This window comes from Martes martes (genome assembly GCF_963455335.1).
Source record: "Martes martes genome assembly, chromosome: 11".
Taxonomy (NCBI): Eukaryota; Metazoa; Chordata; class Mammalia; order Carnivora; family Mustelidae; genus Martes; species Martes martes.
In genome coordinates, this window is record NC_137899.1 from 101,257,303 (window position 1) to 101,274,219 (window position 16,917).

A 16,917-nucleotide genomic window follows, 5' to 3' on the forward strand; every position below is an offset into this window, starting at 1 on the left:
CAAATTTTTCTAATTGAAGGTAACTACACCACTAAAGCCACACACACACACACACACACACACACACACCAGTTCCAGGTCAAGATACCTATCACACAACAAATTATGAGGCGCAGCACATGAAAGCAGACAGAGCAAAAACTCAAAATGAGACAAGATGTAACCGCGTGTGCGGGCTAATTAACATTAAGAGGTGCTACCGGATAATGAGGGGAAAACTTCTGTAAAAGCCACAGAATGCGAAAGGGCCACTCAGCACAGGGGGGACCAACCTGGCACAGGTCAGAAGCCCCTGAGAGTGTGGCCTTGCCACAGAGATGGGCGCCCTAAGCTGTAACATGGATAAAGCTAACCGTTATTAAGTAAACTCTGCTTAGAAAACCAAGGAGATATCAAATATGTTTCCAAAATAATGCGCCTCAAAAGTAGTTGGTGCCTTTTAAATGGTGCTTTAAAAGTTCCCAGTACCTAGAAAATTTCCTACAAAACCTCACTCCCCAGCAATGTCAGAAAAATAAAGCAGTATTACATGTGACATACTTAAATTTCATCGACAGCATTTTATGCTTTCCCCGTATTCAAATGCAGATTTTTTTTTTTTTTTTGAGAGAATGAGAGTGAGGGGCATGGAGTTGGGGGGCCGGGACACGGAGGGAAAGAGAGAATCTCCCAACAGACCCCCCACTGAGTGCGGAGCCAGATGGGGCCTTGATGCCACAACCCTGAGACCACGACCTGAGCCAAAGTGAAGAGTCGGACGCTTGGCCGACTGAGTCACCCAGACTGCCCCCCAAACGCAGACTAAATTTTTAAAAGTAATTTACTCAGAGGACCCCCCCCAAAAAACACAAAGAAACCACTAAATAGACAAAAACATATAAGCATCTTTTCAGCCAATTTCTTATTCAACAAAATCTGTTCATCAATATCACAGTGTTGCTCTCAGCTATCAGTCCACAGAAATAGCTTTATTACAAAACAAGTGCTTGGTTAGCATTTATGGAAAAACCACTGACCTGTAGTCCCAATTCGTGGGAGGCACGTGCTCCAAATTAAACACGTGCAAGACTTCACAGCAGCCCTCGAGCAACAAAGTACAAAAGAACGATACTCTGATCCTAACATATTTTTCAATCATAACTGCCAGATTAAATGATAAATTCTAGTTATAATAAACGACAACACTTTCCAAGTTGCTTTAAGCCATAATTTCACAACAAAGATAGAAAATGAAAACGTACAAGAATTGCACTTACGATGTAGGAAGCAGTCATATTTAAAACATCGCCTACAGAAAAGCGTATGAAATGAGTGCAAGCTTTGCTCCCTCTGCACAGACTTAGCGTTTGGTCCGTCTATGTTCGGGGTGCATTCGGGAGGAAGCGCGCCGGGGAGCTGCTGCTCGGTGAGCTCTTTATACCTAACATTAACCAAGAAAAACGCCAAGTGAAGGTGGGGCCAAAACCACTCCGAAAAGACAGTTTCCGAACGGGGCCATGTACTGGCTGTGGTGTTCGTCTTGCCCGAAACACAAAAGGAAAGGTCTAACTGACAATAATCTATTTAGATGAAAAGCCAATTAAAAATTATGCATGGTATATCGAGAATCAAGTTCACAGGTAGGATCCAGATCATGAAAAATGTTACTATATTAATTAAAATAAACGTCAGTGACACCAACGTTTCTACGAGGGTCCGGAGAAATTCCCCTCTCCGAGTACGACCGTCAATGATGTCGTGTGTATACTGCGCCTACGGCGACTGTCGCGAGCAGAGCACCACAGACGCGGGGTTTCGAGAACCCTGCCAGTCAACAGAGGAAGCCCAGGGGCTCGCCAGCTACATCAGTTCCGTTTCTGACAGACCAAAATGCTGAGCTTCGTACCATACAAGGCAAGACCGCCTCAAAAGAACAAATCTTACTTTTCCTTTAGTTCTTCTGCTGTGCCCTTATCTGGAAACATTGAGGAAATGGCTTCAAAAATTTTATCAGAAGGAAATTTCCGAGGTGGGCGGCTTTCTTTATCTAAATGGGGAAATACGAAAGGGAAAAAAAATCATAGTAAACAAGTTTTCAATCCTTCCTTCTCTCCACACAACTACATCTAACAAAGCGGATTTCCTAAGAAATTATCGACTCTGTTTCACTTACTTCGGACATGTGTTATATGTATCCACGGAGTGCTGGTGAGCCAGACAAACAAAACCTCCAAGTCAAATATGGAAAGTTTAAGGCACACCAGGAGGCCGAAGACCCGGTTCTAATCCCAGCTCTGCTACCGACTGGGTCTGTGACCTCGCCTGGCCACTATCTACTGGGGTCTGCCTCTTCACCGATAAGCCAAGGAGAGGAACCACATGATCACTGCCTGTCACGGAACCATCGCGCTTCCTTCAGATTGCGATTTCTCCCCATTCTTCTACGCCGTTCAATAACGCGCTATGCCGAGTCTCCACCGACTGCGGGCTCGGGTTTGGGGTCCTCTATTTTTCTGGTAAGTCTTCACTAGCGTAGGGGTTAAAAGCTCTCGAGCAGTCAGAGGGATTACCATCAGAGTGTTCTGGGTTCTGTTTCTCCCCAAGAGTATGGTCTTAAGTAAGTTCCTTCACTGCACTAAGCCCGTCTCTCCAACTACAAAACAGACCTGACGCTAACAGCCACTGTGCTCTCTGTGCGGAGCACAGAGAGTGACTGGCACACTCACTACTTGCACGAAGTCGGTGATCAACAGGTTATATTATAATGATGATTACGATGATCACCCAGCAAAATCCCGAAAACAGAGTATGTTCTTTTGTTAGCCAAAGGAAATAAAGATGCCTAACTACAGGATGAAATGTTACAAATGATATTCTCATTCTGATTCTATTACTATTGATATGCTAGTTCAGAAAAGGAAAAAGAGAAAGAAGGAATTAACATCTGTTTGTACTTTATTGTTTTTGAAAAATGCTGTCAGGGCTACACACAAGCCTAATACACAGACATACCATCTCTGTTCTCCTCTAGATCTTTCTGTTTTTCTTCTCTTTCATCAGGATCATCTCCATCATCATCATCATCATCATCATTGTACTGACCAAGAGCATTCACCAACTCCACAAAAATTTCATCATTTATAAACCCACATTCTGAAATTCATCAAGTCAAACATCAGAAATACACAGAGGAAAGTGGTGATGACAAAAGTTTACATATGCCTTTTCTAACCTGGAAGAAACAGCCAGGGCCTATTAATTAGCACTAGAACATCGTCGTTAAAATGAGGCAGGAGATCATTTTCAAGACTGGCCTGAGGCAAAGTTAGGAGGAATATATCTTCAACACCTGGACCTTCTCTTTCATCACACCCTCCCCAAGTTTCCAGAGCCCGCTACTCAAACCTAATTCTCTAGAAACTAACTGTGGCCTCAGCCTCCTCCCAACAACTCTTCCCGAGAGAAGGGATGGCGATGATGTTACACACGCCACCCTCCTGCTGGACGCTTTGTTGGGGTCTCCGGGATGGGACAGAAACCATGGTTGCAGTGGCAGAAGTGTAGGTCCTGCGCCACCTAAGTGGGGCGTCCTTCTGAGCATAGGGCCTTCTGGAGCCCAAATGTCACGCAAGCAGGGCCCTGACCCTAATTTACCATGAAGGAATCTTAAAACCTACAAACACCCAAACAACTCTATTTAATTTACATGTTACTGGCATCATAATTTATGTTATAACCAACTATGCATCATTTTCAAATAGCAAAAATGATTTTTCAATTTAAAAATAGTTAGGGATAACACTAAAATGTTTAGGCTTGGAAATAGGCCCAGGCCAGTCCAGCAAAAAACTTACTTTTGATATTAAAAATCTTTTTCATACCTATACTTAAGAAATTCAAAATATCTCTCAATTCTTTGGCCCCTTTTTCCAAGAGAATAAACACAGGGCTCACCTCTATCCCCATGTACTTTTCCATCATAATTTTTTATTAGTTCTTCAATGAAAGTCCCATCCTGGTCTAAAACTTCATCCCCCATGTAAGGAATGTTATGTAAAACAGTTTCATCTTCCACCTAAAAATAAAAAATATATTTTAAAAGCAGGCTTATCCTAAATATCAAAATATTTTTTAAGTCAATGTAATGTAAAATACAATTTTTTTCCTAAGTAGATGTCTCTACTCAGTTCTCCAGATCTAAACTAACAGAGAGCAAACTCTAAAATATAAAATAAAGAGCCCTCCCATCAGTAAGGATTATCTCAGAAATCAAACTGTTTATAGGAAAAAAATTAAGAAAAATACCCTATTCACCTAATCTGACATGTCATCAATCATTAAAACTTACCATTATTTTAGGTACCTCAAGAAAGGAAAAAGTATTACATATTACCACATGACCAATCAATTTGAAGACACACCCAGTGTCTTAGAATAGTTTATCAAAACCACTTAAAGTAGCCATATAACAGAGGATAATAACATAAGGATTTCTAAACTTCACTTGATGATCTAGCTATTCAGACCTTCAATATAATAAAAATCTAGGGGATGTAAAATAGAGTTTCATAAAGTTTATGCCAAAAGGATTTGCTCTTATACATAAAATAAGAACATTCTAAAATTACATACAGTATTTCAATGCTGACAGGAAAAAGATGCCTATCAAAATTGATCATTTGGGGGCACCTGGGTGGCTCAGATGGTTAAGCACCTGCCTTCGGCTCAGGTCATGATCTTAGGGTCCTGGGATTGAGCCCCGCATCAGGCTCCTTCCTCAGCGGGGAGCCTGCTTCTCCCTCTCCCACTCCCCCTGCTTGTGTTTCCTCTCTTGCTGTGTCTCTCTCTGTCAAATAAATAAATAAAATATTTTTTTTAAAAAACTGATCATGCTAAGCAAGATGAGAGATGAGTTTATGAAGGTTCTGAAGACAACAGGAGAAAAAGAAGGCACTACCTTAGCCGAGAGCCAATCTAAGAAAAGTTCGGGAGAACAGAGAACTGGAGAACACACGGGGCCGGCCGCCGACGTGCATGGGAGGGAGAGACTCTTCAATGAAGGATAAAAAAGACAGTAATGATAGATCAAGACTGGAGGGTTCTGAAGTCCATATTTGAAGAGACTCAAGCGAGGACAGGTCTGTCTTAAGAAGTCTTGGTTAAAAGGAGAATTTTAGAAGGATAATTCTGATCAACAGAGTGGACTGGCTAAGAGGAGAGGAGGACGTGGCAGCTGCGGCCAGGGTAGGAGCCTCAGGCAGGGAGCACGATCGACAGCGAAGAAGCCACTAGGAAAAGGCCATGAGACACACAGGGGACCGTCACATAGCAGCAGGGGGGAAACACGGAGAGAAGGGAAAAATCTCAACTAATCCCCAGGTAACAAATTTAGGACAACTGCAAAGTTCAGAAAGACAACAGAATCGTAGATGGACAGGGAAAAGGGAAACTGGGAGGGAAGGGCATAAGGGATATAAAATTAAAATTGAGATTTTAATGCCCTGATCTATCCAGGACCAAACTTACAACTAACGAGTCCAGTCTGCACATCTCACTTTCACTAATCCCGCTTAAACTAGGAATGTTAATTTTTTTGGATAAAAGCCAAAATTAAGTCACAGCTGGCTATTTTGTCTTCCTAACTGTATGGTGTAAACTTTGCTCCTCAAAACATATCCTAATCATAATAAAGATAGTCTACTTAATTTGCCTTGGTCAGTGACCAGCAAAACTCACAGATAATTCTAAACAGGATTAAACACCATAACCTTTCAGAATTTTAGTCTAAGAAAATGTGAAATCTCCCATAAGCTCTTGCAATATAATTCTTAAACTAAATGTTTTTGCAAGAAGCCTTAAACACACGAGGCAATTACAGAAGAATATCTGAAGTTTGTCTTTAATCCCTTGCTATAAAATCTTTAAGTTACTAAAGACATTAAAAACATCTTTTAGGGCGCCTGAGTGGCCCAGGGGGTTAAAGCCTCTGCCTTCGGCTCAGGTCATGATCCGCCTTCTCCCCCTTCCCCCTCTCTCTGTCTGCCTCTCTGCCTAGTTGTGATCTCTGTCAAATAAATAAATAAAATCTTTATAAAAAAATAATAAACAACTTTAGAAAAAAAAAGTCTCAATGTGTGCCTGGCTCAGTTGGTAGAGCACATGACTCTTGATCTCAGGGTTGTGAGTTCGTGGAAGCTACTTAAAAAAAAAAAAAAAAAAAAAAGGTAAGCAATTCCCTAAAGCAGGCTCACCAAGGACATCTATCAACACTTTTAGATTATTTTACATATCAAGTAAGTAATAAAACTACCTATTTTTTACTTAACAACACAAGTCAGGAATGTGCACTCGAATTTCTCGTTTCACCTTCCTTCATCCTACTTCTATAAAGAATTAAATACCAGCATTTTGTCACAAAAGCTATTGGGCCAGTTTTATCTGTGGAAATATGCTAAACTTTGTGTTTTATAAGCCCTGAGAATATTTCATAATGTACATTATCATTTAATAACATGCTGCCTAAAACCATTTCAACAAAAGTTCTCAATTAATAAAACCTATATATCAGACTGAAATTACAGAATACTGACTGACCTTCTCAAGCATAAGAACTATAAGCTTCATCTTTTAAACATATTTTTAATCCCAGGTAGGATTTCTGCTTAACACTCTTTCTTTAGAGAATATTTTAACTAGGAAAGACTAGAAAAAGAGCAACACCATAAAGGTTTATTAAAAAATATGTATCAGTTTTAAAAAATCACTGAATGTTATCATTTCGATAACTTTTTTTACTTATATTATTTTTGATTCACCTGGACAAGAAAATTGTATTTTATTTAAAATAAGTTATTAAGTAAGCAGATGACGCATGATTTACATACCATAAAATTCTGCTGTAGGGGAGACCAAGAATACATTATGGGTACTGAAGCAACTGCATTCAGAGTCTTTAATGGGATGACTTGTGTTGGAAAATCCAAGTCACTGGTCACTGAACACTAGAACAGAAAAAATAAAATTGACTCATAAGAATTAAAAGACAACCTTAAGCTGTCAACATATTATAAAGGGACGCTGCCCACATAGGTAATTTTGAAAAGGAAATTCCTTTAGCTAAGACAACAAGGTTCCTAACAACCATGAGGGATTCTCTCCTTCTTACTTTCTTTTACTTAAGGTGAAAAAAATGCTTCAGATTTCACAAATTTTCAAAAGCTTCCAAGAACCCTTCCCATACTTACCATTATCAACCAGAATCAAAAATAGTATGTGCTAGCCTCAGGTTAACTCACTATAAATTTCCTAGCTCGATGCTTAATTTCTTTTAGATCTCAACCACATGGAATAATATTATATATACCAAATATGCCTCTTAAATCTCACTTAATAAGAATATGAAAACTGTTAGGTTCACCTTTCTTATCTTTATCCTCCCTTTTAAAAAGCCCAAGCATCATTTACTGATATTACCAGATGATAAACAAAAACGAAGGGTAGTAACAGATCTGAATTTCAATCACAACAAAAGAAGTTCATATCCATTCTGCAAAAGTATAATCTCTAAATTAATAATAATAGCTAGCATTATTAAGCACTTTCTATGTGCGAGGCACTATTTTAAACACATTACATGTCTTATCATATTCTGTCCTCTTGACAACACTGTAAGATGAGGACTAATTCTTAGCCCCCATTTTACAGATGAGAAAACTCAGGTGAAAAAAAGGTAAGTAACTGGCCCAAAGTCATGCAGTAGATAGGGCTAAAATTTCATCCCAGAAAGCAAGCCTGACTCTGGAGCCTCCGCTCTTACCCACTACACATACTGCCACCAATACCGTATTCTAGAATGTTTAAGTGCATCTACTCTCTTGAAATACCGTATTTCATCCAACCTGTGATGACCTCAATTTCAAGGCATTCCATTACTTTCTGTATCAGTGAGAAAATAATGTTGCCAGTCAAACTGTAACATAATGCTTTCTTATCACAGCAATTCTAAGATGCATTCCAGCCTCAGATGTTAAAATGTTCAAAATTCTGCATCTTTGATTCTATGAAATACGGTAAAAATCTGTGCCCAAAGGATCACAGCACTTTCTATACTGTCTAGGAATCCAGCTTTTCTTAAAGAGGACCATTACCCAATTGTAAGGCTTCCAAGAACCTGCTCAAAAATACCCTCGGACATATATTCATAAGCTACAATGAGTGAAAATAGAGTAAAAAGAAGAATTGAAGGAGTAAAATGAAACAAAAATCATATATATACACACACGTAATTATTAAATGTTTGATTTTTATTGGAGAGGTCTTAAAAATAGCAGGACTAGATTTGGTGAAATTACAGTGAAAATCTTTGGCTTACAGGCCACACCTGGCCCTCAGCGTCTCATCAGGCCAGGGGGACAATCTTGCCATGGTCACAGTCACTGCAGCACAAAACAGTTCCTTCCTGGTGGAAGTGAAGGTTTAAAGATAAGAGTAGTTAGAAAGAACTGTGACAGTAATTAATCCATTAATTTGCTTTCCAAAAGGGCCAAGATAAAGATAATAATACTAGAAAGCTCACAGCTCAAGTAAATGAGAAGGTGTGTACGGTCCACTAAAACTCCAGAGCCACCATCCCTCCCTGTTCCGCGCTCTCGTCTGATTCAGTTCTTCATCCATCCGTCCATTAACGCAGTAATAGCAGTTAACATTTATTGAGCACGTACTATGTTGCAGGCACTGTGCTAAGTGCTTTGTAGACATCGTCTTAACCACTGCTCCTCTCTGCCTCCAGCATCACAACCTCACAAATGAGGAGGAGACTGAGGTTCACAGAAGTTAAATAACTTGCCTAGTCAGAAAGGTAGGAAGTTAGCAAGCCAGGATGGAAGCCTAAGTCTGATTTCAACACCCACGCGCCTCATCTCTGTGCTGCGCCCCTGCCCTTGAGATACTCGTAGGGTCAGAGACCAGGCACAGCCGCGCCCCGGGCTGCTGCCTGCCCGACGCCCTCTCCGCCAGGCCCTCCTCTTAGTCCTCTTACTACCAAGTCGCCTCCGCTCCTCCCCACCTAACTGCCTAACTGTGGGGCCGGGGGTCCTCCTAATTACTGAACCAAGTAGTATACACTGTCCAGGGTTTTAAGTACAAAGTAACTGTAATTTCTTACCAAAAAAATTAGAGTTTGGGGGTTTTCTTTTACACTTGGAGGAAGTAAATTAATATTGTGGCTTTAATTCTGAAGATTAGCCTCCTTTAGAGGTTTAGAGGAGAGCGTGTTGCCTTCCAACTCTGACTTACCCACCTGTGAACTTAACATCTGAACCCAAGGTCAGACTTAAGGCTAGACAGCTTACTATTCCTTTCAACTACCAGACAGGAGGGACTCTACTTCATCTGTTTGGTCTAAGGATGTAGAAAATGCTCTGGATCTACTGAATGAGGTCCAGTGATTTTTGCCCCTGAACGAAAGAACTCAGAGAAGCACAAAAATGAGACGGCAAAGGCTGCAGCGCTCAGTACTGCCTCCCACCCAGCACCTGTCAGACCCCAGCCTCTCAACCCTGAAACCCAGCAGAGTCACCAAGGGGCCAGAAATCAGCTCTCTGAGGGCAAAAGCAGCTGAGACAGTGTGGTTTTACTTCTCTGTCTCACAATGATACTCAGCACAGTGTCTCAAAAAAAAGTAGGCACTCAAAAAATGTTTCTGGAATGAACAGACTGCATTTGCTGATTTTGCCTAATGGAGGTTTCACTCCAATTTCTCTTGAACGCTAAGAGAGCATCTACTTAGAAAACTGAAGGCCTATACCCACCTCATTATCTACATAGTATCTCTAGAAACCTAAGCCATTCCTTAACTATTAACCTTAACTAATAACCATATTCCTTTCATTTATGAAATAATATTCAAATGCAAAAGCATTTGTTGGTAAAACAAGTTTGGGAATTCTTATTTATTGACTTAACAGGAAAATTACTCAAAAAATTCCAGTTACTTACCAGTAACTTTTTTTCTTTGAAAATGTATCATCCTTGACAGTTTATGTAATTAAGTCTCATATCACAATACTGAAAAGGATTTTGACCTCATGGGTCTCCAAAGCATTTTACCTGATTGGGCAAGTGTCCTGGGCTCAGGAACTCACTAGGAGACCTACATCAACAGATAAAATTCTCCAATTCTCATTCCTACTTGAGGATCACACAAGGAAGTCATTATAGGTGATTCATCATCAGTGGTAAAGAAGAAAAAAAGCCTATTCGTTATCAAGGATGCTACATTTTCAGAGAAACACAGCTTACTGGTAAGTGACCGGGTTCCTCTGAGGATGGATAGACTTACATCAACCAGCTGGTACAATAGGCGACTGTGTGGCTGGACCACTGGGAGCTGGAGAGGGAAGTCAAGCCAAAAATAGTAGTTGTAGGAGTACACAACCAAACTGAGACTCTTGGCAGAAGGCTGGTTCCAAGTAAAAACTGTGTTATGGAAAATCGTAGAGGGAAGAGCAGGTGAATGGCCTGCAGGGAAGGGAAAGAAATTAACACACCCTACTATGTGCCAAGCACTGTGCTAGAGACTTTACCAAAGTTAACTTCTTTAAAATCCACCACTACCCTATGAGGTCGGTATGACTCCCCATTTTACAGTGGGACATCCCAAAGGAAATAGCCATGGCCATCTGGTCTCTGAACAATCTTTAACATCAGAAGGGTGAAGTCCAACGTCCATATAGTGGAGGGGGAAAAGAGAGTCAGTTAGCCAAGTTAAAAATATTCCTGGATACTGGTTGGTCCATTTAATTCATGCCAGAGACACAATGCACTGTTGATATTGTCTAATATCCTTCAGCCTTTCCAAGTAAAAACAATAAGGAACCATCTTACAACTAAGGGGTAAGGAAAGAAGGAACCAACTGCCACCCAAACTCTAAAGAAAAGCAGAGGATGATTTCTGAAACAGCCTCCACTCCTCAAAATCACAGCAGAGAAAAGATAACACATCCAAATCTTAAGCTAGCCCTTCTGGTGAAAATGACAGTGTATATAATTTAATTTCTGACTGCTTTTATGTGGGTAAGTCCTAAAGAAAAAAACCAGAATGAGTAAATACCAAGTTAGGATCAAAAGAAGCTAGACAGAATCAGTCCCTAACCAGGTCTCGGAGGCTGATTAGGAGAAGGGGAGTAGGAGACTTGAGAGTTAAACAACAGGAGAAAAATTTCTCATCAGATCACGACACAGACGTATTAATACAAGCAGCTGATCAAGGGTATCAGGGCTAAGGAATCAAAGAGTGGCTCATAACCAGATTCTCAATTATTTCCATTTTTGTTGTAAAGTATGTTATAGAGCCACCCCAGACTGGCAGAAAAACCTCAACCTGCAACACAGGGCTCTTGCTTCTGAGCTCATGTAAGCATCACAGAAAGACAAAAGCCTCTAAGTGCCAGTTCTTACAGTTCTTTCCAGAAGAAACACACACATACCCACACGCACACACACAGGCATTTAACATAGAACACAGAACATTTGGAATGCAATTTCAGCAAGTTTAAACCCTTAAAACTCTTCCCTGCATCCTAATTTCAAAAGCCTAATATCAAATGAAAGCAACCATAAATATATCAACCTACATAATAAGTGAATCTTATTAAAACCCAATGCACAGAGAAAACCCAATGCAGTCTGGGGTCAGAAGGGGCTGTATTAAATCACTCCCCATAATCACAATCTACAAACGCCAGTTTTGCTAAAATAACTGGAAACCAGAAACTGAAAGAGAGCCACGTACATACGTTTTGGTAAAACTACAGAACACCCAAATGGCATAGGAAGCAGCTAACCGGAGCCAAGCAAACTCGAATACCTAATTCAAGAGTAGTCCTAGGAGTGGGAAATAAGATCATTTCTGCCCCCTGAAAAAACAAAAACAAAAGAAAGCAGAAACTAACACATGGGAGACCGAGGGCTGTGAAGCCCCCGCTTCCGTAAGCCGCAGCAGCGGCTCACCCCGACGCTTCCCTGAGTGGACGGCGCGGAAAGGTACAGGGCAGCAGCGGCGCGATTTCCGGAGAGAGCCGACACCGGCATCAGGCCTCCGAGAAGCACAAAGTCCCGGCTCGGGGGTAGATCGGGGACCACCAATCAGGTCGGCCACGTCTCCTGACTTTTGCAGAAAAGATTTTTTTTTAAGATTTTTTATTTATTTATTTGATAGAGAGCACGGGGGGGGGGGGGGGGGCAGGAGAGAGAGAAGCAGCCTCCCCGCTAAGCAGGGAGGCCCATGCGGGGCTTGATCCCAGGACCCCAAGATCATGACCTGAGCCAAAGGCAGATGCTTAACCCACTGAGCCATCCAGGCACCCCACAGAAAAGATTTAGAACTGCTTCTTGACTGTTCACTATTTACTAAGTAGTGCTGTAACAACTAGAAAGCTAAACAGAAAAATACTAAAAACCAAATCCTCACTCATTGTTTATACCAAAGGAAATTCCTGATAAGTGAAAACAACTAACCAGAAAGATGCAAAGGTAATTTATATAATCTTTACATTCTAAACCTTTAGAAACACAGAAATCAAAAGAAATTCTAATTTGACTATATAAATATGTAAAACTTCTATAAATCAAAATATACCAGAAATAACATCAAAATGTGGGGGATGAGGGGAAGAATCTGTAAAACATGATTAAAGAATGAGTATTTAATAATATACAAAAGTCCTTAAAAATCCTAAGAAACAGTTCAACTTAATTTTAATAGATCCAACCCCCTAACAGTTAATTATGAAATATAAACAACAGAAACTTGACCTCACTGAGTAAGTAATATAAAGCAAACGAACTGATAACTTTTTACCTATCACACTGACAAAGATCCGAAAGACCAATATTATGCGTTGGGAACAGAGATAAACAGACACTACCATAAACAGCTGGTGGGGTATAGATCAAAAATCTTTCGGGAGAAAGCTATGGCGATACCCATAAAAATTTAAATATGCCTATATCATCTTGACCAAGTAATTTTATTTCTAGGAACTCCTCCTACAAAATCACTCAAAGATGCAAAGATGTAGATGAAGGGTATTGACTGAAATACTAATTGCAAAAGTAAAAAAAATTAAAACCTAAACGTTCATCTGTTTAAGAATAGGGCAATAAATGGTGGTATATTCACGGTATCAAACACTGCATTCTTAGAGGCTGAGGACCTGGACAGAGGCTGCAGAAGTGATGGCCCAAAATGCAGGGGGTAGGGAGATGGACAAAATCGGGGAGGGGAGCAAGACACAGTTTCCAGTTGGGGAATGACTAATTCCCGGGAATAAAAGGCTCAGTTGACTGAGCAGCCGACTGTTGGCTTCAGCTCAGGTCACCATCACAGGGTCATGGGCTTGTGCCCATTTGGGCTCTGCACTCAACAGAGAGTCTCTCTGAGATTCTCTCTCTCCCTCTCCCTCTGCCCCTCCCCCCATGCACGCTTGTGCACACATGCTCTCTCTCAAAAAAATTAATTAATTTAAAAAAAAAAAAGTAAAAGGCAGCCCAGGGAATATCATCAATATTCTGACACAGGGTGTGGTGACAGACGATGGCCACACTCATGGTGAGCACAGCATGAGGAGCAGAGAAACTAAATCAGTATGCCCTACACCTGAAACTAATGTAACAGGGTGTGTAAACTATACTCAAAAAAAAAATTTTTTTAAGTGATGGCCCAAATTGGCAGGCACATTTTATCTGGGCGGTAACCTTTTGAAATATACTATATATTTTCATTATTAATATGTTGCATGTAGAAAAAGAGATTAGAAAGATTAAAAATCACAGGGGTTGGACTACAGAACTTTTGCCTTCTATTTTATGTATTTCAGTGTAATTTGAATTCTCAAGAGTCGTTTTGCAATGGCCTTTCAGTTGAAGAGAATGATTAAAGTTTCATTAACCACAGAGATATTCACATGACCTGGTATAAAACTGCCTCAATCAATACAAGGTACTCATGAAATCTGTCCAACCCTCCCAAAATGGTACTCCAGTAATATTCTTTTATAAAATCTATTAAGATAAAGCAGAATCCTAAGCAGTAAATTTAAGTCAATCCACATTATCCCAGAAGTTCTAGGTCTTACAAAATTTTATTTCTTCAGAGCAATAAACAATTTTTACCAACGCAGGCTAGACAAGCATTTCTTCTGGTTCAATCTGTTCTTAAAGTAGCTGTAAAAATTTGGTTCTGTGTTTTGGAAAAAGAACTGATCTTTGTAGATCAGTGATCATTGATCTTATCAATGAGCTCAATCTTTGTAGTCAGTTAAACAGCTGATTATCCGTGTATGTAAAACACCAACTATATATGCAATGTTCTAGGAGAAAAACAGCAATTGAAAGCAACTTCCGCTGGTTTTATTGGGTGCACAAAATACACATTTGACATTTTTGAAAAATTCACTTTCCAAATGTCAGATACAGAATCTGAAGTCTAAAAAATAAACTCAGACATCAAGTATATGATATATATTTAATATGATAGTGATATACAAATGCAAACATCGTAAGTGACCCTTATTTTTTTTAAATGACCTCTTGGAAAAGCATAAAACACTTATAACATTAGTTCTTTTCAAAAAAAAAAAAAAAGGAAAAGGAAAAGCCTCCTTACGTCATGTAAGAAACGTTCCATCTATTTCAGCCTAAAAAAAGCCAAGAGGAAGCTAAGGCTGCAGTGATTTCTTGAAAAGTTATATGGGTGGGAAGGACTGGCAGAGTTAACACAGGACTCAACTCTCCAAATAAATACTAATAAATGATTAAAGAAAGGCAAAGAACTACAGTAAGCAAATTGGAAACTAGGTTCTTTGAAGCACCAAGAAAGGAAGGCTGTGTTCAGACCAAGAACCATCCATTTATTTCGAAAACATGAGAAAAATGACCTTGCTCCCTACTATGTTTGCTCAGATGGCTCATGAGCATCTAGACCTACTGGTTCTACAATCCTGAAATTTACCAAGGAAAGAAAACAGTTGCTATACTAAAAGTTGAGAGTGTATTTAAAAGCACTAAATTATATAAAGGTTACACTACTGTATCATTCTTGCTTGGTAAATAGTAACAAGATTTCTATTTACAATTAACTAAGGAAAGAGTATTATGAGTCAAGTGTCTACATGCAAACGAGACAACGTTATCCCTCTCCTTCAATAAAAATAGTGAGTCCAAACTGCAAAGGTATAAAAGAACTTACTTTCTGTTATTTTGACAGAAGCCTCTCCAACACTCCCACAAAAAATTTGCAAATATCAAATGACAGATGATGAACATAGTCATTTCAAATATTACTACGAGGATCAAACCTGTATGTATTAAAATGTTTTAATTCTTCATAAATGCGAGGACTACGATGCTGCTGTGTTGGGCACCCTGAAGAAGCCCCACATCTCAATATACACTAAAAATGCTGTTTTCATTAGGAAACAAGACACAAAATTCCTACAAGAACATTAAATTCTCCTGGGAATCTAGAAATGCATACTGGCAGGATATTTTTAAATTACTAGACCAATCATACCACTTGCCCAGAAGACAGACATCACTGGACCAAGCCTCTCTTTCAATCATGATACACACACGGAATAAATATCCTGATATGAAGAATCAACGAAGGAAAGCATCATTTGGTTTTCAGCAAGAAATGGACAAATGTACAAAAAGAAATGTACGCGTAAGAACTACAAGAGTAATTCCTAAACCAGTTTCCTCATTAAAACTGGAAAAACAGACACACTGCAGAACAGGACTACCAAGGTGAGGACTTAGAGAAGATAAAGTTTTTTACCGATAAGACAAAGTAACAAAAATCAACTAGAAGCAATGGTTTTTATAAACAGCCACACACTCCGTCAATAAGGTATTCATCCCTTGGGCCGTGCTTAACACTTAGTGACATTTTTAAGGTGACTGTTCCTTGAAGAGATTAACTAAAGAGCAAAGGAAATAAATGTAAAACACACCGCCAGGTCTTCAAATATTCAGGAGTATTTTTAAAAAGAAAAATATTGACACGGTCTGTATAAAAATTGTATGGGCCACACTGATTAGGTTCTGTAACCTCAAGACCAAAAAATAAGTACCCACAGATATCTTAGAAACACATGTTAAGAAAACACGATATTGAAGACGGGAATCTCTAAGTTCAACTGCAGAGCTCCTTGATCTGAGGTCAGCGTCTACAGGGGCCGCTTCGTTACATCAGGGAGTGTGTGACCTTTGTCAGACGTTCTCCACTACAATAACCTAGATAAAAACCAGTCATTTTAAAACTGAGCACATCTACTTTACATGCACAGAAGGAACTAAACTATAAGACTTCAGTGAAAAACTGAAAATTGTCGTTGAAAGGTCCTCATGCCACAAAGGACTTAAACTGAAGACAGCGCTTCCAAAGGATCGGTTTATAAAAATAAGCAGTTAATTAAAACAATGTTATAACAGCACTTCCCAATGTAGAAAGCCACAGACTTTAGGTGTTTGGACCAACACTGCAGTCTGAACTCCCGCCAACCCTACTACTAGGAAAGTCTTTGCACAACACACTTTTATTTATCCTCCTGCTTCTGACCTACTTCGGACTCCAACTTTTAAAGCATATAAAAGAAATTGACGTACAGCTGGGAATGCTCAAACTGAAGAAAAAAAAATGGAATACAGTCTCATCTACAAAATAAGGAGATGAGACAGAGATCACTAAAGTCCTTTCAGTCCTAAAATCTTATTATTTTTATTGTGAGAACACCAAAAAGCTTATCACAAACTGCGTAAGCGTTCAACTTCCAAAAGTCAGTGAGTATGGTTTTAAAGGGGGTTGGGAGTGGGGGAAGTAAAAGATGAATCATCTGAGGCAGAATCAGCTATCAAGAGTAGCTCAGAAACTAACAG

The 16,917-nt window shown here is 39.6% G+C and overlaps 1 protein-coding gene across 12 annotated transcripts in view; it reads right to left on the reverse strand.

The window, feature by feature from the left end:
• Positions 1-16,917, reverse strand: part of EZH2 (enhancer of zeste 2 polycomb repressive complex 2 subunit) — an 87,072-nt gene that overhangs the window by 17,905 nt on the left and 52,250 nt on the right. For 5 of the 12 annotated variants that reach the window (XM_080818456.1, XM_080818452.1, XM_080818458.1 and 2 more), the window contains 5 exons: positions 6,864-6,980; positions 3,934-4,054; positions 2,992-3,132; positions 1,924-2,026; positions 1,242-1,420 (listed from right to left, as the gene is read on the reverse strand). In XM_080818456.1, coding sequence (XP_080674582.1) covers positions 1,242-1,420; positions 1,924-2,026; positions 2,992-3,132; positions 3,934-4,054; positions 6,864-6,980 — 661 coding nt within the window. Of the gene's footprint in view, positions 1-1,241; positions 1,421-1,923; positions 2,027-2,991; positions 3,133-3,933; positions 4,055-6,863; positions 6,981-10,318; positions 10,498-16,917 lie in introns of all 12 variants that reach the window. The other 7 variants (XM_080818454.1, XM_080818460.1, XM_080818455.1 and 4 more) reach the window with 4 other exon arrangements.